General features: G+C 45.2%; 1 protein-coding gene, 1 long non-coding RNA gene and 1 pseudogene across 2 annotated transcripts; 1 reads left to right on the top strand and 2 right to left on the bottom strand.

Moving 5' to 3' along the window:
- Nucleotides 1-370: 370 nt before the first annotated feature.
- LOC139034870 (spidroin-2-like) lies at nt 371-5,482 on the bottom strand. Its single transcript, XM_070467096.1, has 2 exons — nt 5,462-5,482; nt 371-1,972 (listed from the first exon to the last, which is right to left on the bottom strand). The coding sequence occupies exons 1-2, from the start codon at nt 5,480-5,482 to the stop codon at nt 371-373; spliced, it is 1,623 nt and encodes a 540-aa protein (XP_070323197.1).
- Nucleotides 5,481-11,415, top strand: LOC110144075 (nuclear receptor subfamily 2 group C member 2 pseudogene; annotated as a pseudogene).
- Nucleotides 11,416-12,783: 1,368 nt separating this feature from the next.
- Nucleotides 12,784-20,149, bottom strand: LOC139034853 (uncharacterized). Its single transcript, XR_011487450.1, has 3 exons — nt 19,910-20,149; nt 16,590-19,730; nt 12,784-15,130 (listed from the first exon to the last, which is right to left on the bottom strand). It is a non-coding gene; the product is annotated as an uncharacterized lncRNA (long non-coding RNA).
- Between the last annotated feature and the right edge of the window lie 1,859 nt (nt 20,150-22,008).

The raw sequence follows: 22,008 nt of genomic DNA, 5'->3' as shown, positions 1-22,008 counted from the left end.
GTGTCCATCAGTAGATGGATGAATAAAGAAGTTGTGTGTGTGTGTGTGTGTGTGTACAAATATCTTTATACAAGATATACATGAAATGGAGTATTATTCAGCCTTTAAAAATAAGGAAATCCTACCATTTGTGACAACATGGATGAAACCTGAAGGCATTATATTAAGGGAAATAAGTCAGACAGAGAAAGACAAACAGTGTATAATCTCACATGCAGACTCTGAAAAAACACAACAAACCAAAACAACTCACAGAAAAAAGATCAGGCATGTGGTACCTGAGGCAGAGGGTAAAACCAGAGGGAACTGCAAGAAGGTGGCCAAAAGGGACAAATTACAAATCTCTAGCAACTTCCTGGTGGTCCAATAGTTAAGAACCTGCCTGCCAATGCAGGGGATGAGTTCGATCCCCGGTCCAGGAAGGCCCCACGTGCCGTGGGGCGGCTAAGCCCGTGCTCTGAACACCAGAGCCTGCGGGCCCCAGCCGCGGAGCCCGCGCCCACGAGGCCTGCGCTCTGCAGCTGCTGAGCCCGCGCGCCGCCGCCATCGAGCCTGCGCCCACGGGGCCTGCGCTCCGCGGCTGCTGAGCCCGCGCGCCGCCGCCGCCGAGCCCGCGCCCACGGGGCCTGCGCTCTGCAGCTGCTGAGCCCGCGCGCCGCCGCCATCGAGCCTGCGCCCACGGGGCCTGCGCTCCGCGGCTGCTGAGCCCGCGCGCCGCCGCCGCCGAGCCCGCGCCCACGGGGCCTGCGCTCTGCAGCTGCTGAGCCCGCGCGCCGCCGCCATCGAGCCCGCGCCCACGGGGCCTGCGCTCTGCAGCTGCTGAGCCCGCGCCCACGGGGCCTGCGCTCTGCGGCTGCTGAGCCCGCGCGCCGCCGCCGCCGAGCCCGCGCCCACGGGGCCTGCGCTCTGCAGCTGCTGAGCCCGCGCGCCGCCGCCATCGAGCCCGCGCCCACGGGGCCTGCGCTCCGCGGCTGCTGAGCCCGCGCGCCGCCGCCGCCGAGCCCGCGCCCACGGGGCCTGCGCTCTGCAGCTGCTGAGCCCGCGCGCCGCCGCCATCGAGCCCGCGCCCACGGGGCCTGCGCTCTGCGGCTGCTGAGCCCGCGCGCCGCCGCCGCCGAGCCCGCGCCCACGGGGCCTGCGCTCTGCAGCTGCTGAGCCCGCGCGCCGCCGCCGCCGAGCCCGCGCCCACGGGGCCTGCGCTCTGCAGCTGCTGAGCCCGCGCGCCGCCGCCGCTGAAGCCGGGGCACACGGGGCCTGCGCTCTGCAGCTGCTGAGCCCGCGCGCCGCCGCCGCCGAGCCCGCGCCCACGGGGCCTGCGCTCTGCAGCTGCTGAGCCCGCGCGCCGCCGCCATCGAGCCCGCGCCCACGGGGCCTGCGCTCTGCAGCTGCTGAGCCCGCGCCCACGGGGCCTGCGCTCTGCGGCTGCTGAGCCCGCGCGCCGCCGCCGCCGAGCCCGCGCCCACGGGGCCTGCGCTCTGCAGCTGCTGAGCCCGCGCGCCGCCGCCGCCGAGCCCGCGCCCACGGGGCCTGCGCTCTGCGGCTGCTGAGCCCGCGCGCCGCCGCCGCTGAAGCCGGGGCACACGAGACTGCGCTCTGCAGCTGCTGAGCCCGCGCGCCGCCGCCGCCGAGCCCGCGCCCACGGGGCCTGCGCTCTGCAGCTGCTGAGCCCGCGCGCCGCCGCCGCCGAGCCCGCGCCCACGGGGCCTGCGCTCTGCGGCTGCTGAGCCCGCGCGCCGCCGCCGCTGAAGCCGGGGCACACGAGACTGCGCTCTGCAGCTGCTGAGCCCGCGCGCCGCCGCCGCCGAGCCCGCGCCCACGGGGCCTGCGCTCTGCAGCTGCTGAGCCCGCGCGCCGCCGCCGCCGAGCCCGCGCCCACGGGGCCTGCGCTCTGCAGCTGCTGAGCCCGCGCGCCGCCGCCGCCGAGCCCGCGCACCGCCGCCGCTGCTGAAGCCGGGGCACACGAGCCTGCGCTCTGCAACCAGAGAAGCGCTGCGGGAAGAGAAGGCCCCGCCGGCTCGCCGCAACTAGAGGAAGCCCATGCACAGCAACAAAGACCCAAGAGCAGCCGTATTTAATAAATAAATATACACATTCCCCGGCCCGGTGGCTCAGAGGGTAAAGTGTCTGCCTGCAATGCAGGAGGCCCGGGTTCAATCCCTGGATCGGGAAGTTCCCCTGGAGAAGGAAATGGCGACCCACTCCAGTACTCTTACCAGGAAAATTCCATGGATGAGGAGCCTGGTAGGCTACAGTCCACGGGGTTGCAAAGAGTCTCCACTTCACTTCACACATTTCTAGCTACATGGTAAACAAGTACTGGAACATGAAGTACAACATGCTGACCACTGCGAACATTGCTCTATGATAGGAAAGTTGTGAAAAGACCATCTGCTGAGTGTTCTCCACTCAAGGAGAAAATCACTTTCCTTCTTTTCTTTTTCTAGTGTATCTATGTGAGACGATGGACGTTAGCTGAATGTACTGCAATATACATTTTACAATATATGTAAATCAAACCATCATGCTCTATGCCTTAAACTCATACAGTGATGTGTGTCAATTATTTCTCAATAAAACTGGGTTAAAATGTTTAAGGTACTATGGTTTTTCCAGTGATAATGTATGGATGTGAAAGTTGGACTAAAAGAAAGCTGAGTGCAGAAGAATTGATGCTTTTGAACTGTGGTGTTGGAGAAGACTCTTGAGAGCCCCTTGGACTGCAAGGAGATCCAACCAGTCCATCCTAAAGGAGATCAGTCCTGGGTGTTCACTGGAAGGACTGATGATGAAGCTGAAACTCCAATCCTTTGGCCACCTGATACGAAGAGCTGACTCATTGGACAAGACCCTGATGCTGGGAAAGATGGAGGGCAGGAGGAGAAGGGGACGACAGAGGATGAGATGGTTGGATGGCATCACCGACTCGATGGACATGGGTTTGGGTGGACTCTAGGAGTTGGTGATGGACAGGGAGGTCTGGCGTGCTGCGGCTCATGGGGTCACAAAGAGTCGGACACGACGAAGTGACTGAACTGAACTGATGCCTGGCTCCACCCCCAAACAGGCTGATATAACAGGATGCAACCCAGGCACCCAGGCATCGGGATTTTTAAACTCTCCCCCAGGTAGTTCCAGATGCAACAACAGTTGAGAGTCCTTGACATTCAAAGGGCCGAAAGGGGGCCCCAGGCCTGTGCGGGGCTGGAGGGGACTGCAGTGGGAGAAGTCAGAGGCCAAGGACAGGCCGAACGCCCAACTCAGAGGTCTGGGCGTACACACAGAGAGGTCTGCAGAGAAGAGCTAGAGGCAGGTGGCAGGCAAACAGACGGGTGGACGGGTGGACGGACAGATCCAGCTGCCTGTAAAGGTCTCACTTCTTGAATAGCTAGTAGATATCTCAAAATGATGATGTGAAAATCCAAACTCCGGATTTATGCCCCCCACGAAAGGTTCTTCTGCTTTAGTCTTTTCGTCTCAGGAAGTCTCAGTATCACCCTTCCGAAAGCTCTAGGATTCACCCTTGAATCTCACTGATTTAGGCATCCTTATTTAACTTTTACTCCTCGGTAGTTCTCTAATCTGAAGCTCTTGAGTGGATTACTGCAGCTCGCTGAGGACACTGCCTCAAACGGTGTCAAGTCTTCCCTCACATGCTTTGTCATTTTGTGCTGTGAGCTCTCCAGCACTCTCAGAACTCTGGGAGGGCGTGCCTCCTGAGAGGTTTACATTTACTTTGCCAGAAGCCCAGGATTTTCAGAGGAGGCGTGGATCTCTTATGTTAGTTTATTGACTTGGAGTTTCCTAGAACCATACTGACACCCAGCTCTGGGTGAAGATAGTGATATAGTTACAGATTTTCAGGAAAAAATTTTTCTATCTAAAATCTGAATAAAAACATACAAATGTCGTTCAGACACTATTCTGCACCAGTGGGTAAGTTTTCTAGTGTGAATCTTCAAAGGACCCAGCTTTCTGTGGGAGTCTCAAATGCAGCCTTTAAACTTCTAAGAGTCCCAAGGCATTATCCCCTATTCTTGTGTAGGTCCTGAGGTCTAAACCTCTATGCGACTGAGAAGGATTCCATGTAGCCATCTTCTGATCCCACGCCCCAGGCTGTCAAAGCACCTTCCAGTGTGGTTTTGGCTCTGGTTTTCAGTTCATACTTCATTTTCAGTCCACTGGAAATGTTCTTACATGCTTTCTGCCTCAGTTACACATTTTAAAATGATTCTTTTTTATGTTTTCACTAATATGTGAGAGCATTTTATAACAGGAAGCTTTCTGGGTAATCTAGTTTACCATATTGCCAGAAACAGAGCAAATGGTAGCATGATGCCATAAAGATGAATAGGATGGGTTAAAACGAAGCATCTCAGACCTAAAGAAAAACCCTTACAGTTTTTCAGGGATTTCTCCAATCATACAACACTACACACAGAATTCTACAGTGTTGTGAAACATAGTAATATATGTATTTAGAAACTTCTTTTGAGGTTTCTCATTTTAAAGCAAAGGTATTTTACAAAAGCACAGCCACATCCATTGAGGAAACACTTGTTCTGTCACAGTTAAAGTGGCTGAAATAATACCAAAAAAAGCATATGGTGAAACCCAAAATATGTATCTTTGTTAGTCAAATATTGTTGCATGATATGCGGAAAGCATTATAAAAGGATAAAGAAGCAAATGTTGGAAAAAATCACATAGTGTTGAATGTTTGCTATATATTTGGATGAAGCACTGATGTTTCTAACACATTTAAGCTTATGGTATTCTCTGGATTCTGTTTCCAATGACAAAATACATGAAGAACTATTTTTTATGGACCGCACACACACAAAAAAAAGACCAAATAATATTTTCCCTCAGGTAAAGATAACATCTTTTAGAAAACCTACAATATATAGAAAAGTTCAGAAAACTACTTCAAATGAATTTTAGAAATTCCCAAGCAAAGGTACAGATAAAGTATTGACACCCCACATGGACTGTATTCCCTCTGTCATTCACAGGCAAGCTATTGGTAGCAAAGACGATGAAGCCATAAGACAGCAATGGATGTTGTAGGTGATGTTAGATTTATAAAAACAAGACATTTTAAAACATAGGGCTCTTTGCACTCTTTTTTAGAGGGTAACGTTCTTAGATCAGGTTCCCTGGGAAACGGATTCTGACAGGAACAGTCACATATAGAAATGCTACTGGGGAGCGCCCTTGAGGTCAACTGAGGGGACAGACGGAGGCAGGAGGAGGAACTGAACTGAGACGCAGTTCCCACAAGGTCCTTAACCAACGCGTTGCACAGCTCTGGGCCTGTGATGGCCGTTCAGTGCGGTCTCAGCTCTCAGCAAGTCAGCCCACCTTTAATCCAGCACCAACCAGTTGTTGACGGACAGCTGCCCCTGGGAGGGGATGCGCCTTGGGTGAGGTGTCCTTCTTCCACTGAGTGCTGTACCTAGACCGGCCTGCCAGCCACCAACATGGCGTAAAGGACTGGGAGAAATGTGCCAGCGTCCACAAAGTGACCCCAGAGAGGACTGCAGGAGAGATTGTGGGAAAGTGCCTGAAAGGACTGACTGACTGAAGATGAGGTCTTCACTTTTCTCTTACAAAGAAATTAACTGATCCAAATGTGTTGACTTCGGCTATAGTGACAATCAGTGGACAGTTCAGTCGCTCAGTCATGTCCGACTCTCTGTGACTGAAGGAGTCTTCTGGGCCTAGAAAAGAGAACAACAGTCTCCAAGGCCCCTCGCTGAATCATCTAACTTCAGAGAAAACAAAACAGAACTTTAGTTCCACCCTGATGCTCCAGGCCAGTTGTATCTATCTGGGACTTATCACCCCCTGTCCAGAAACCTACCACCCCCTACACCTGCCCAGAAGACTTATCACCCCCTGCCCAACTACAAATGTCATCTCAACAAAAGAATACTCAAAATATCCCGCCTGATTAATGTTTCCCTTATCACTTCCACAAACCTCCCTATAAGTATGAAGCCTCCCTGATCCCTCTCGGCACTCAGCCTGGTTGTTAGGCCGACTGTTGCCCCTCCTTGCCTGAATAAAGGTAACCTACTTCTGTTGAGGTCGTCTTTCCTTTTCTGCCTCGCCCGAACTGTACCTTACAGTGACCCCATGGACTGCAGCACATCAGGACTCCCTGTCCATCACCAACTTCCAGAGCTTGCTCAAACTCATGTCCATCACATTGGTGATGCCATCCAACCATCTCACCCTCTGTCGTCCCCTTCTCCTCCTGCCGCCAATCCCTCCCAGCATCAGGGTCTTTTCCAGTGAGTCAATTCTTCGCATCAGGTGGCCAAAGTATTGGAGTTTCAGCTTCAGCATCAGTCCTTCCAATGAATATTCAAGGACTGATCTCCTTCTAGTCCAAGGGACTCTCAAGAGTCTTCTCCAACACCACAGCTCAAAAGCACCAATTCTTCAGTGCTCATCTTTATGGTCCAATTCTCACATCCATACATGAATACTGGGAAAACCATAGCTTTGACTAGACAGACCTTTGTTGACAAAGTCATGTCTCTGCTTTTTAATATGCTGTCTAGGTTGGTCATAGATTTTCTTCCAAGGAGCAAGCAACTTTTAATTTCATGGCTACAGTCACCATCTGCAGTGATTTTGGAGCTCAAGGAAATAAAGTGTCACTGTTTCCATTGTTTCCCCATCTATTTGCCATGAAGTGATGGGACCAGACACCATGATCTTCATTTTTTGAATGTTGAGTTTTAAGCCAGCTTTTTCCCTCTCCTCTTTCACTTTCATCAACAGACTTTAGTTCCTCTTTGTTTTCTGCCATAGGGTGGTGTCATCTGCCTATCTGAGGTTGTTGATATTTCTCCTGGCAATCTTGATTCCAATTTGAGCTTCATCCACCTGGCATTTTGCACGATGTACTCTGCATATCAGTTAAACAAGCAGGGTGACAATATACAGCCTTGACGGACTCCTTCCCCAATTTGGAACTAGTCTGTTGTTCCACGTCTGGTTTCAACTGTTGCTTCTTGACCTGCATACACATTTCTCATGAGGCAGGTAAGGTGGTCTGGTATTCCCATTTCTTGAAGAATGTTCCACAGTTTGTTGTGATCTACACAGTCAAAGGCTTTGGCATAATCAATAAAGCAGAAGTAGACATTTTCCTGTAATTCTCTTGCTTTTTAATGACCCAATGGACGTTGGCAATTTGATCCGATTCTTCTGCCCTTCCTAAATCCAGCTTGAACATCTGTAAGTTCTCAATTCACATACTGTTGAAGCCTAGCTCGGAGAATTTGGAGCATTACTTTGCTAGCGTGTGAAATGAGTGCAATTGTGCAGTAGTTTTAGCATTTCTTGCCATTGCCTTTCTTTGGGACTGGAATCAAAACTGACCTTTTCCTGTCCTGTGGACACTGCTGAGTTTTCTAAATTTGCAGGCATATTGAGTGCAGCACTTTAACAGCATCATCTTTTAGGATTTGAAAGAGCTCAACTGGAATTCCATCACCTCCACTAGCTTTGTTGATAGAGATGCTTCCTAAGGCCCACTTGACTTCTCACTCCAAGATGTCTGACTTTAAACAATGACAATTACAATTTTGAAAGCACAGTGAAAGATATAATTTTTCCATTTTGGTTAGCACATTGTTGAAAGGACTTTTTCAGCCATGACAGCCAAATATCAAGTATCTAAATAAATTGAAAACATACACTTTTGAATTTCTACATCATCAAATGCTAAACCAAGTTTTTTCATTAAAGCATCTGATCGCATAATGATGCAAGACAAATCATGTGCTTACCCAGAGCCAGAATAATTCAGCTCAAAGCTCCTGGGCTCCCACAGCAATTTCCCAGTTGAAATGCTCCAGCATCTTTCTAGGCTCTAGCTCCTAGATTGTGGCTGGTTATCCTCCTTACCACTTAGTAAAGCAGCCTCTAAGTCTTTATCTCCAAGTATCACCATCAATTAAAACAGGGTCCTTCCTGGTGGTCCAGTGGTTAAGACTCCATGCTCCCAATGCAGGGGATGTGGATTTGACCCCTGGTCAGGGAACTAAGATCCTGTGTGATGTGGGTGTGGCCAATAGTAAAGAAATGAATGAATAAATTGTATGGAAAAATATTTAAGCACATAGCTCCTTTTGTTTTTTTATAAATCATACACATGTGTTACACTACTGACAAATTATCTATTTTATGTAACATATACAAAAATAAACAAACAGATAAGACAATTGTTGCTCATAATGCATAAATTATGAAGAAACATAAGGCAATACCAAATGAAGAGAGATTCTACAATGTGGCATTTACTCTTCAAAAACATCACAGTCATGAAGGACAATGATTTAGGGGCTGCTCCAAGCTGGAGTGACAAGTAAATGCTGCATGGTCCAGAGTTAGATCTTGAACTCATAATGGAAAGTTTGGAGAAAATAGGCAAATTTTGAGCAGAATCTATGGATTAGATGGTCAAGTTATATGAATGTCAATTTCTTAATTTTTATATTTGCCTTGTAAATACACTCTGAATATGAAAGGCTACAGGGCATCATGTATGCAACTTATTTTCAAGTTAAGTTCAGGAAAAAATTAAATCCACAATGTATGTATATGTATTTATTTGTATTTGTGTGTGTGTGTGTGTAGAGAGAAAAAAATGAATGCAAATATGGACATTGTTAACAACTGGAAAATCTGACTGAAGGATATATAGAACCCAATGGATCTTTGCACTACTTTTGCAACTTTTCTGTAAATCTGAAATTCTTTAAAAAAAAAAAAAAAAGGTTAACAATATACAGAACAAAAATTCCTTTGAAAAGATGACACAAAAAACAGAAACTAAAAGCATTCCAGTTATTATTAGTACAAAACAATGTATTGATTTTATTAGCATACTAATAACCTTTTCAACATTAGAATATTAAAAGTTATAGATATTTGTCCTGTCCTCTTTATGAAACTATCCCAGAGGAAAATCTTCAGTGAACTTTTTATTCATAAAAAGTTAAGCTTCCAGATTTTATTATAAAACCAATCCCTCTTTTAAAACATTACATTTAGTCACATAAAGCTAACTTTTATGGGGTAACATTTAACATTTGAGAATTAATGAATCATAAGCAATTTACCAAATATATAATATCTTATTTCCAACTGCTTGCAAGGTTTACATTATTTTAAGATAATGTTTATATTTTCTCATGAAATAAAATAGAAATGATTTCCTCTAAGACACTTAAAAGTCAGGTTCTAATCCTTTTCCACATTCCTGGTTCTCTCTTCCCTGTTACTATCAAAACAGACTGACATCCTCAGAGTAGTCAAGATTTGTAATATTATGTAGGAGAAAGTGGTCATAGTTTTAACTGCAAAAAAATTACTCTTCCGGAGACTTCCCCTGTATGCCCTCCTCTTTCAGATCCCCAAAGAAGAGTAAAATGATACAGTTGAGTCACTGTCACAGAATAATCCTCCATTGTCTCTGTACTTCAGCACTGCTGACCAATCCTGACTGCTGATGAAAAGGAGAGCCTGCCATCCCCAAAATTTAGAGGGGTCAGGGGACTGTGTGTTGATTTCAGAAAAGCATATGAGGAATACCTAGTTGCTTTAATTACATAAACAGACTGCAAAATGCGTATCAGCAAAGATTATGGTTTGAGTGTACGTATACACCAGCCTATCAAGCTACAGCAAGGGCGTAATTTTGAAATAAGGTTCTTCTTAATTAAGTTAACTTAAATAAATTAACCAGGCTGTGCGTGGCCTTTTTTGAGTTCCGGGTGTTGGTGTGGCGCCCAGGCTTCAGGAGGCGGAGCCCGGGCTTCAGAAGGTGCAGCGCGAGGGCTCAGCAGGCCGGCTCCCGGGCTTAGCTGTTCCATGGCACGTGGGTTCTTCCCAGACCAGGGGTTGAACCCATGTCCCCTGCACTGGCAGGCAGGTTCCTAACCACTGGGCCACCGGGGAAGTCCCCGAAATAAGGTTCTTGAATACCACTGTGGCCCGTCTCCCCACAGCAACAGCTCTCAGACACTGACCGGCATTTAATGAAATACCTATCGACAGAGTACCCCTAAACTCTGTGACAGGTCTACTGTGTACAAACCTTGCTGCGTACTCTGTGCTACACGTAGGGTCTGATGAAGAAGAAAGCCATGTGCAGGAAATCACACTTTGCCCACATACAGGGAATGAGCCACAAGCATCATCCATGAATGCTGCTCTGTAGATGCACAAGATCAAAGTTCCCAGGCTCACAGACAACTTATGGTGACCGAAGTGGGAGGAGGGATAAACTAAGAGTCTGGGACTGGTGAACAGAAGCCCTGTGAGGTGCAAAGGGAGAAACCAAGCAGCTGTGCTGCTGAAACTGAGAAAAACCTTCAGCCAGAAGGCTCTGAGAAACCCTCGGACTGCCACTCCCACACTCGTGGCAGATACAGGGGAACAAGACAAACAGGACTTGATCCAGGATGCTTCTGAACTGGGTGCAGCTCTTCATACACGAGGATGGTACTCTTCACTAACTGTGGATTCCAAGGCTGAAACAAGCCAGATCTGAGCACACCGGCAAATGAAGTAACCTCCTTTGTCAACTGAAGTGAATCCCTTATCAGTGGTGATGCTTCAGAAATATCCCAGGAGCATCAATCGGCAAATGAGATCACTCACTTGTGATACTTTAGCTAAAACACTGAAAAACTCAGACAGCTCCTCGCCTTCAAGCCTGGCAGGTGAGACAGATGCCAGCGGAGGAGGGAACATCTATGTCATCGTTAGAGACCAGTCCACACTCATCACTGGGACCAAAGCCGCCCTTCTTTGAAGCACTCACATCATGTGACCAGCCCAATTCCAGAGTACCTCAACATGCACTACCTCTCAAGTCTACTTCTGCCTGTTTTTCCTCTCTGTGCACTGAGCTAGGTTAATCCTAGCCCTTCAGACACTTGGGCAGGATTGCCAACCAGCCTGGTGCCAGCCTGCTCAAATGAGCTCTTCAACCCTGGCCTGGCCCAGAACATAAGCCTCCCACTACCCTGTGGCCATAGTCAACCAGCTGCAGAACAACATCCAGGAAGATAAACCTTCCGGCAAGTGGATACAGTCAGTCATGGAGCACACCTGGGAGTTTCAGGAGCCATGTAACAGGAGAGCAAAGCTGGGTATAGACAGCTATGAGTATGCATATCTTAAAGCTATAGCTCTCTTTAGACCCCAGTATCCAGGTTTTTTAATCCAGCATTCAAAAAACTAAGATCATGGCATCTGGTCCCATCACTTCATGACAAATAGATGGGGAAACTGGAAACAGTGACAGACTTTATTTTGGGGGGCTCCAAAATCACTGCAGATGGTGACTGCAGCCATGAAATTAATAGTCGCTTGCTCCTTGGAAGAAAAGCTATGACCAACCTAGACAGCATATTAAAATGCAGAGACATTACTTTACCAACAAAGGTCCATCTAGTCAAAGCTATGGTTTTTTCAGTAGTCATGTATGGATGTGAGAATCAGACTGTAATGAAAGCTGAGCAGCGAAGAATTGATGCTTTTGAACTGTGATGTTGGAGAAGACTCTTGAGAGTCCCTTGGACTGCAAGGAGATCCAACCAGTCCATCCTAAAGGAAATCAGTCCTGAATATTCATTGAAAGAACTGATGCTGAAGCTGAAACTCTAATACTCTGGCCACCTGATGCAAAGAACTGACTCACTGGAAAAGACCCTGATGCTGGGAGGGATTGGCAGCAGGAGGAGAAGGGGACAACAGAGAATGAGATGGTTGGATGGCATCACCGACCCGATGGACATGAGTTAAGAGTTGGCTCTGGGAGTTGGTGATGGACAGGGAGGCCTGGTGTGCTGCAGTCCAAGAGGTGGCAAAGAGTCAGATACGACTGAGTGACTAAACTGAACTAATCCAGATTTGGCCAGCACAAGCCAGATTTTAAAATTTGAAGGAAGCCATAGATGGAGTTGGAGGATTGTGTTCAGAAAACCTACTTGGAAGATACCTACTGACTGGCCCAAATCCTCAACCGCCTGTGGGAACTCAGGCTGATGAGCATTAACATAACCAAAGAATGCTTTTTACTGGTCACATGGGCAATGCTTCCATAGACAGTATAATCCTTTACTTCCTTAAACAGATGGCTGAGCATAACGGCCAGGTCACTGATGCCAATCTACAGAGCACACCACACACCTGCTGAGAAAGAAGCACAGGGACCCTCCCAGCTCAGACACAGAATGAAGCAGTGGTATTCTGTACATGCAAGTATTTCCAGCATGCTAGTCATTTTCCACCTGGTTTTTTCTTAACTGTTATGATTCATACATTAGCAACTAAAAGACTAATAGGATTCTTTTCTGCTGTAAGAAATGTTCAAATGCCTTCTGATGAAGCAGCAGATTTCTGGAACAATCTTTTAACTCAGTTTGTATTTAGAAATTGTCAAAGCACAAAAAACAAAAATTTTATAATGTCAGAGACTAGTATTAATGAAAACTTTCAAGATAAGGCTCTTGAAAAACAAAGCCGCCTTATTTGTTGTTATTGCTGTTGAGTTGCTAAGTTGTGTCCGACTCTTTTGTGACCCCATGGACTGTAGCCCACCAGGCTCCTCTGTCCATGAGATTTCCCAGGCAAGAATACTGGAGTGGGTTGCCATTTCCTGTTCCAGGGAATCTTCCTGACCCAGGGATAGAACCTGTGTCTTCTTTACCACTGAAGCAGCACTGAAGCCCAAAGAATCCTTATAGTCCATGGTAAATTCCAATTCATTTTTAAAACACCTTAAGATAGACATTTGCAAATAATTTTCCATTAACATTTCATTGAATGCTCAACTTGTCACCTTAGAAGTTTTATGAATACTGTTTTTAAGAACACAGTAAAGTAAGTAGATAAGGGTGACAGAATTCAAGCCAATATTCTCCTGACCTCTTCCAAAGAATAAAGCCAAAGGATTATAAGCCCTTTTGCCTCATACTTATAATAATTTGCATTAATATTGTTTGTGATGGTTTTCTCATTATATTTAAGACATCAGTTATTGCCTATTAAGAACAGCTGTTCTTCAGCAAAAGTAAAATTTAGACAAGATCTGATTTTAAAATTTTAAGTAGTTAGATAACCTATGCTTTTACTTACTATATATTAATTAGACTATATTCAAACATGTAGATACCTTTTTTAAAGTACTGCCCCTAAAATTATTCCTACTTACCAAATTTTCACTTACCCTTGCCATTATGATTAAGCATTTAGTGGAAATAAAAATCAATACTACAAGTTGAAATAAGCAAAGTATGTAAAATTACACTAAAACTCTTGCATGCTTTGGTTCAGTCACTTAGTCATGTCTGAATCTTTTCGACCCCATTGACTGCAGCATGCCAGGCTTCTCTGTCCATCACCAACTCCCAGAGCTTGCTCAAACTCATGTCCATTGACTCAGTGATGCCATCCAACCATCTCATCCTCTGTTGTCCCCTTCTCCTCCTGACTTTAATCTTTCCCACCATCGGGGTCTTTTCCAGTGAATCTGTTCTTCGCATCAGGTGGCCAAAGTATTGGAGTTTCAGCTTCAGTCCTTCCAATGAATATTCAGGACTGATTTCCTTTAGGATGGACTAGTTGGATCTCCTTGCAGCCCAAGAGACTCTCAAGAGTTTTCTCCAACACGATAGTTCGAAAGCATCAATTCTTCGGTGCTCAGCTTTCTTTATAGTCCAACTCTCACATCCATACACGACTACTGAAAAAACCATAGCTTTGACTAGACAGACCTTTGTTGGCAAAAGTAATGTCTCTGCATTTTAATATGCTGTCTAGGTTGGTCATAGCTTTTCTTCCAAGGAGCAAGCATCTTTTAATTTCATAGCTGCAGTCACCATCTGCAGTGTGTTTGGAGCCCAAGAAAATAAAGTCTGTCACTGTTTCCATTGTTTCCCCATTTATTTGCTATGATGTGATGGGACTGGATGCCATGATCCTCGTTTTCTGAATGTTGAGTTTTAAGCCAGCTTTTTCACTTTCATCAGGAGGCTCTTCAGTTCTTCACTTTATGCCATGCAGATGACACCACCCTTATATCTGAGGTTATTGATATTTCTCCCAGCAATCTTGATTCTAGCTTGTGCTTCATCCAGCCCTGCATTTCTCATGACGTACTCTGCATATCAGTTAAATAAAGCAAGGTGACAATACACAGCCTTGATGTACTCCTTTCCCGATTTGGAACCAGTCTGTTGTTCCATGTCTGGTTCTAACTCTTGCTTCTTGACCGGCATACACATTTCTCAGGAGGCAGGTAAGATGGCATGGCATTCCCACCTCTTGAAGAATTTTCCACAGTTTGTTGTGATCTACACAGTCAAAGGCTTTGGCATAATCAATAAAGCAGAAGTAGAAGTTCTTCTGGAATTGTTGCTTTTTAATGATTGAGCAGATATTGGCAATTTGATCTCTGGTTCCTCTGCCTTTTCTCAATCCAGGTTGAGCACATGGAAGTTCATGGTTCACATACTGTTGAAGCCTGGCTTGGAGAATTTTGAGCATTACTTTACTAGCATGTGAGATGAGTGCAATTCGGCGGTAGTTTGAGCATTCTTTAGCATGGCCCTTCTTTGTGATTGGAATGAAAACTGACCTTTTCCAGTCCTGTGGCCACTGCTAAGTTTTCCAAATTTGTTGGCATATTGAACACAGCACTTTCACAGCATTATCTTTTAGGATTTGAAATAGCTCAACTGGAATTCCATCACCTCAACTAGCCTTGTTGGTAGAGATGCTTCCTAAGGCCCACTTGACTTCTCAATCCAGGATGTCTGGCTCTAGGTGAGTGATCACACCATCATGGTTATCTGGGTCATGAAGATCTTTTTTGTATAGTTCTTCTGTGTATTCTTGTCACCGTGCATGCTTACTACTTATCTTTATTTATTTTGCCGTGTTGGGTCTCAGTTGTAGCACACAAGATCTTCGTTGCATCACGTGGAATCCTTCATTACGGCACACAAATTCTCTAGTGTGGCTCACAGGCTCAGTAGTCGCAGCACAGGCTCCAGAGTGCCCAGGTTTAGTTGCCCTGCACCTGCGAGATCACAGGTTCCTAATACATAGAGACAGAAAATCGATTAGTGTTTGACTATGACCATGGGCAGGGTGGCTGGAAAGTAGGGAATGACTTTTAGTAGTTATCAGGGTTTAATTTCAGAATGACAAAAATGTTCTAAAATTGATTGTGAGAATCATTGCAAATATTTGTGAATATCTTAAAAAACACGGATCTGTATACACTGTAAATGGGCAAATTTATGGTATGTGAATTATAACTTAATAAAGTTGCTATTTATTTTTTAAGAAAAAAAAAAGGTAAATCATGAGGACTCTTCATGTTGTGCTTTTATAATCACACCCACCTTCTTCCCACCCCTCCCAATCCTCTATTTAGTGGCAATCGCTACTTTGCCTTCTATTTCAAAATTCCGCTATTTAAAAAATGTTACATAAGTTAAGATCATACACAAGGTAACCTTTTGAGATTAACTTTTTTCACTCAACATAATTTCTTGGAGATTCATCCAAGCTGTTACTTGTATCAATAGTACATGTAGTATATGTACTACTACATGTAGTAGTGTGTTTATGCCAATCCCAAACTCCCAATTTATCCCTCCCCCTTTCCTAATAACCATAAATGTGTTTCCTGTATCTGAAACTCTACTATGTAAATACATTCGTACCATTTTTTGTTTCAATTTGCATTCCCTTGATGGATAGTCTTGTTAAACACCCTTTTTGTGCTTCTCTGCCATCTGTTTATCCTTGCCAGTGCAATGTCTGTGTATGTTTGTGCTCACTCTAATCAGACTGAGTTTTACTGTTGAGTTTGTGATGTTCTTTCATTGTTTAAAATACCAGTCCTTCTACTGTACAACACAGGAACTCTACTCAATATTCTGTAATAACCTATATCGGAAAAGAATGTGAAAAAGAGGGGATATATGTATAACTGATTCACGTATTGTACACCTGCAACTAACACAGCATTGTTAATCAACTACAAGCCAATGAAAATTTTAAAAATTAAAAAATAAAACACTAGTCCTTTGTTAGATAGATGTTGTATTAGCTTCCCAGGGCTGATGGAGCAAATCACCACCAGCGGTGTGTCTTAAAACAATGGAAATGTACTCCCTGGCAGTTTTGGATACGTGAAGCTCAATGGGAAGCTGTCAGCAGGGTTGCTCTCCCCCTGGAAGAACGGCCATCTCCTGCTCCTCCAGCCTCCAGTGGCTGTGGGCAGTCCCGCGCTTGTGGCCCCTGCTCGCTCTCTCTGCTCTCTCCTCACCAGTTTCCCTGGTGGCTGCATTACTCCAGTCTCTGCCTCTGTCTTCATGCTGGTGTCTCTTCTCTGTATGTATGTGTCAAATTTCCCTCAGCCTTTTTCTTACAAGGAAAATTGTGTTAGCATTAGGGCCCACCTGGATGACCTAAATGTCTTATCTCAAAAGCCGTACTTTAATTACATCAACAAAGACCCTTTTTCCAAATAAAATAACACTTACATATTCCAGGCATCAGGACTTGATATTTTTAAGTAGCCATTATTCAGTCAATCATGAGTGGTTTGTAAACATATTTCTTCCAGTCAGTAGCTTTTTAAAATCCTTTTAACAGGATCTTTCACAGGGCCAAAGTTTTTCTTATTTCGATGAGGTACAGTTTATCAATATTTCCATTTATAGATCATGCTTTAGGTGTCCAGTGGATGTGCAATTTGAGAAGCAGATAGATGAGACCCACCTATTTTGGCACCAACTGAAGAGTCCTGTATGCAAAGACAGTCATTACAGGAGGAAATGTAGGCTGGAACAGAAGTGAAAGAAAATTTATTTGTGGCCTCTTTAATGTGTGAAGGCCTTGATAGCAAGTGGGCAAAGTAACACAGATAAAGCTATATTTTAAAAGGCAAAAAATCCTATTAACTTTGTCTTTTGTCACTTTGGGAAGTGATGAGAGCCATCTTGCTCTGGCTTTAAAATAGCAAAGGAGTTAAACTGAATCTTGAGGAACAAACTAACAGTACTTCTAGATGGATTAAGAACTGGAGAAAATCTATATCTGTAAAAAAATGTTAATACAATAATCGATGAAATTTGCATACAAGTCGTAGATTAGGTAACAGTATTGTATCAGTGTAAAATTTTCTGATTTTGATCATTGTGCTGAAGCATGTAAGAGGTCATTTTTTCCCTAGAAAATACATAATGTTTTTTAAAATTTTATTGAAGTACAGTTGATTTACAATGTTGTGTTAATTTCTGCTCTAGTTGGTGGCTCAGATGGTGAAGAATCTCCCTGAAATGTGGGAGACCTGTGTTCGATCCCTGAGTGGGGAAGATCCTGTGGAGAAGAGAATGGCAACCCACTCCACTATTCTTGTCTGGAGAACACCATGGGCAGAGGAGTCAGGTGGGCTACAGTTCATGGGGTTGCAAAGAGCTGGACACGACTGAGGGACTTTCACTTTTCATAGTTGATTTACAATGTTGTGTTAATTTCTGCTGGACAGCAAAGTGACTCAGCTATATATTATATATACACATTCTTTTTCATATCCTTTTCTATTAAGGTTTATCACAGGATACTGAACATAGTTTCCTGTGCTGTACAGTAGGACCTTGTTGTTTATCCATCCTATATAAAACAGTTGAAGGCTTCTCAGATGGTTGCTAGTGGTAAAGAACTTTCTTGCCAATGCAGGAGACATGAGTTTGTTACCTTGGCTTGGAAGATCCCCTGGATGAAGACATGGCAACCCACTCCAGTACTCTTGCCTGGAGAATCCCATGGCCAGAGAAGCCTGGCAGCTACAGTCCATAGGGCTGCAATGAGTCAGACACGACTGAGTGACAAAGCACAGCACACATATAATAGTTTGCATCTGCCAACCCCAAACTCCCAATCCAACCCTCCCCTACCACCCCTTCCCCTTCAAAACCACAAGTCTGTTCTCTTCCTCTGTGAGCCTGTTTCTGCTTTATAAATAAATTCTTTTGCATCCTACCTTGGTGTTTTGACCTGAGGCAACCCCTCCCTGGAGTCTACAGGATCTATGGTAGGGCTAATGGCATCCTCCAGTAGGGTTCCCACCAGTGGGCAGCTCCCAGGACTGCAGCTGCCAGTACCACCATCCGTATGGCAAACCACTGCCAACCCACACCTCTTCAGGAGACTCTCCAACACCAGCAGGGACATGGGCTTCAGTCTCTTGTGGGATTACTGCTCCTTTCCCCCTAGGTCCTAGTGAGCCCAAGATTCTATGTGTACCCTCCAAGAGTGAAGTCTCATTTCCCCCAGTCCTGTAATCCAACCCCACTGGCCTTCAACGTCAGATTTCCTGGGGGCTCCTAGTCCCTTTGCCTGTATCCCTAGGCTGGGAAGCCTGACGTGGGTCTCAGAACCTTCGCAACAGTGGAAGAACTTCTTTGACATTACTGTTCTTTAGTTTGTGGATCGCTCACTTGCCAGGTATGGGATTTGACCTTATTATGATTGTGCCCCTCCTACCATCTGGTTGCAGCGTCTCCTTTGCCTCTGGATGGGAGGCATCCCAGCATCCTCCTGTCCATGGTTGTCCAACAGCTAGTTGTGATTTGGGTGCTCTCTCAGGAAGAGATGAGCACACACCCTTCTACTCTGGTGTCTTTAACCAATCAGCTCTCGGGCACCTATATTTGTATTTTAGATTCCACATATAAGGGATATCCTATGGTATTTTCCTTTCTCTGCCTTAGTACGATCATCTCTAGGTTCATCCATGTTGCTGCAATTATCATTCTTTTTATGACTGAGTAACATTCCATTGTATATATGTACCACATCTTGTTTATCCAGTCCTCTGTTGATGGACACACTTCCATAGCTTGGCTATAGTAAACAGTATTACTATGAACACTGAGGTACATGAAGTATCTTTTCTAATTATAGTTTTGTCTGGGCATATGCCCAGGAGTGAGATTTAAGTGGTAGGAGAACCATACCTCTAATCTACTTTCAAATGGAACAAATCTGTTTCCAGGTGGAGGCAGGAAGGTAGATCACTCTCCAAAAAGGGTTTAGAACCCAAGTGGTCAAGAGGGAGAGTAGCCGAAGACACCAGATGCCCTAGAATCGGTGGCTTATCTCAGTGGTTCTCAGATTTGGCTAAATTACTTGGAAGCTTTTAAAAATCCCTAGTGTCTTAGCATCATTGCATTTCTCTACTCACCTAATCAAGATATCCAGGGATGGCTCTAGAAGGTAATTTTCACTATTCCCAGGTGATCCCAATGCAGTGTTTGCCAATCAGTGTCTTAAGAGTTTTGCTCCTCAAAGTGTGCTCCATAGATCAGCAACAAATAAGCAACACCTGGGAACTTGTTAAAAATACAGAATCTGGGGCCTAACCTCAAATATACTGAGCCAGAAGCTGCATTTCAACAAAACCCACAGGGGATTTATGTGCACTTGCTTCCCTGGTGGCTCAGCGGTAAAAGAATTCGCCTGCAATTCAAGAGTCTGCAGAATTCCATCCCTGGGTGGGGAAGATCCCCTGAAAGAAATGGCAACCCACTCTAGTATTCTTACCTGGGCAATCTCACGGACAGAGGAACCTGGCAGGCTTCACTCCATGGGGTCACAAAGAGCTGGACTCAACTTAGCCACTAAACAACAACAAAGAATCTGATAAATATCAGAACTACTCAGAGAACTAATAAACACGAGAAGGAAGGCAAGTCGTGGAGGCACAGTAAGGTCCCTGCCTGTTTTTACTAAGTTCCCCAGTGAAAGGGCTTCAGTATCCGACGGTCTCAGTCAGTCTCTTAGGTTAGATAAAACTTACCTTCCCTCTGGGCACAGGTCCATTCTTCCAACCTGACAGGGTTTGCCGACCACTGTTGAAAGGCACACAGGCACAGATACGACTATAGGGCCGGTCGGCAGCGTCCTTCCCTGAGGCCGACTTCCGCTGTTTATGTGCGGTCACATGACTATCACAGAGCGGAACAGGAAGGGCCCGCAGAGGTTGCCGGGAGACAACTTTGCTGTTCCGGTGAGATGAAGAGATGAACTGAGATCTCCCAAACCAGGGGTCTGTCCAAAGACAGGACTCTTGCTGTCATAACCTCAGCGTCCTCATCCACCTTCACACTCTTCCTTGGATTCCGAGAAACGGACTTGTCGGGAGGGTTAGGGTGTGAGAACGAGGAGGAAGAGCCAGAGACTGCGGGAGGGTGCATAAGAAGCGCTTACAGGAGATGGAGCCAATTTCAGGGCCGCTAATTACTGTGAACAGTGAAAGTGTTGGTCGCTCAGTCTGTCCCACTCTGCAGCCTGCCAGGCTCCTCTGTCTGTGGAATTCTCCGGACAAGAATATTGGAGTGGGCCATTCCCTTCTCAGGGGGATGTTCCCAACGCAGGGATCAGACCCAGGCTCAAACCCAAGTTTCTAGAACATTAGTGTTCTCAAACTTGGGAGCTGGCAAGCGGATTACACCTGTGAAAGGACGAGGTGTGAGCACGAGGCATTAACACATAGGGCCTTGAGAGTCAACTTTAGAATTTAAAGGACGGGTTTAATACACCCCGGCGAAGAGCGAATTCCTAAGTCTCTAGAGGGAGGAAAAAATGGTTTTTACAGGTGACAGTTGTTACATAACTCAAATGGCATTGTAAGAAAAACTTGAGAGTTCAGAACGAGAGTTGCTGTTAAACATTTAGCCCTTGGAATCTATTTCGTAGATTTGGGGCCACACTTACTTACCTACGTCTGAGTTCCTCAGGTGAAGGTTGTGGACCAGGTACTACTTAAGAACCCTTCCAATTCACAGTTCCAGTTCTGTGACCCTTTATGGCTGGAATTCAATTTAGTATGCCCCAAGATACTACCAGGCGTCCCCAATGTCTCAGCAGTAAAGAATCCGTCTGCAGTGCAGGAAACATGGATTCTATCCCTGGATCTAGAAGATTCCCTGGAAAAGGAAATGGCAACCCACTGCAGTATGTTTGCCTGGGAAACCCCGTGGACAGAGAGTCTGGTGGGCTACAGTCCATAGGGTTGCAAATAGTCGGACACGACTGAGCAAGTAAGCATGTGAGCACCTTAAAAGGAATAATATACTATTTAATGTTCTACCACTGAAGCAATTTAATAGGATAATCTACAAGTGTCCTGAGTCAACCATATTTTATTTTTATAACTTTATACTAAATCATGACCAAAGTCTGAATTTATTAAGAAACACTTTGAGCAAAACAATATTTAAAACAAAAATGCTGGAAAATAAGGTCAGCATTTTTTCCTGTTATTTCACATTGTACATGAGGCCAGTATACTTTATGGTGTAGCTAGCTATGCTCATATAATAGCACTCCCATAGATAATCTAAAAAATAGTGTGAGGTTTCACAAGTGTGTGGGTATCTCTTGCCTAAACACCATATTCTGGTTGTCATACCTGCTTTGCTGTTTGCATCTTTCTGTCGGCCCCTCCCTTATTCTGACACATGGTACCATCTTAGTCAAAACTGACCTTTTCTTGGGGTGGGAACGGAGGGATAAAGTAGCAGTTTGCGATTAATATACAGTCACTACTATACCTATAATATAACCCAAGGACCTACTGTATAGCACAGGAAACTATACTCAATACTTTGTGATAACCTACAATGGAAAAGGATTTTAAAAAGAATATATGTATAACTGAATCACTCTGCTGGACACCTGAAACAAATACATTGTCAATCAACTATACTTACTTCAATTAAAAAAAAAGAAAAAAAAACTGACCTTTTCTCAGTCCAAATGTCTATAGTCTTTCAGCGGTTTGTAGGGCAGAAAAGATCATATTTATCGGATGAAAGGTTTTCCAAAAGAAATTATAAAGTAACAACATTAAATGCAATTAAAATTTCTAAGGATAAGCCGAAATGTAAATACAGT

The sequence above is a fragment of the Odocoileus virginianus genome, chromosome 4, assembly GCF_023699985.2.
Source record: "Odocoileus virginianus isolate 20LAN1187 ecotype Illinois chromosome 4, Ovbor_1.2, whole genome shotgun sequence".
Classification (NCBI taxonomy): domain Eukaryota; kingdom Metazoa; phylum Chordata; class Mammalia; order Artiodactyla; family Cervidae; genus Odocoileus; species Odocoileus virginianus.
The sequence above is the reverse complement of the archived record's forward strand: the minus strand, read 5'-3'. Positions and strand labels throughout refer to the sequence as shown.

Bases quoted from the DNA above. Each gene is read 5' to 3' on its own strand.
- LOC139034870 (XM_070467096.1), bottom strand. From the start codon at position 5,482: ATGTTGGTGGCTGGCAGGCCG. The intron at 1,973-5,461 runs GTCTAGGTACAG...CTCTGGTTGCAG, and splicing joins TGTTGGTGGCTGGCAGGCCG to AGCGCAGGCTCGTGTGCCCC.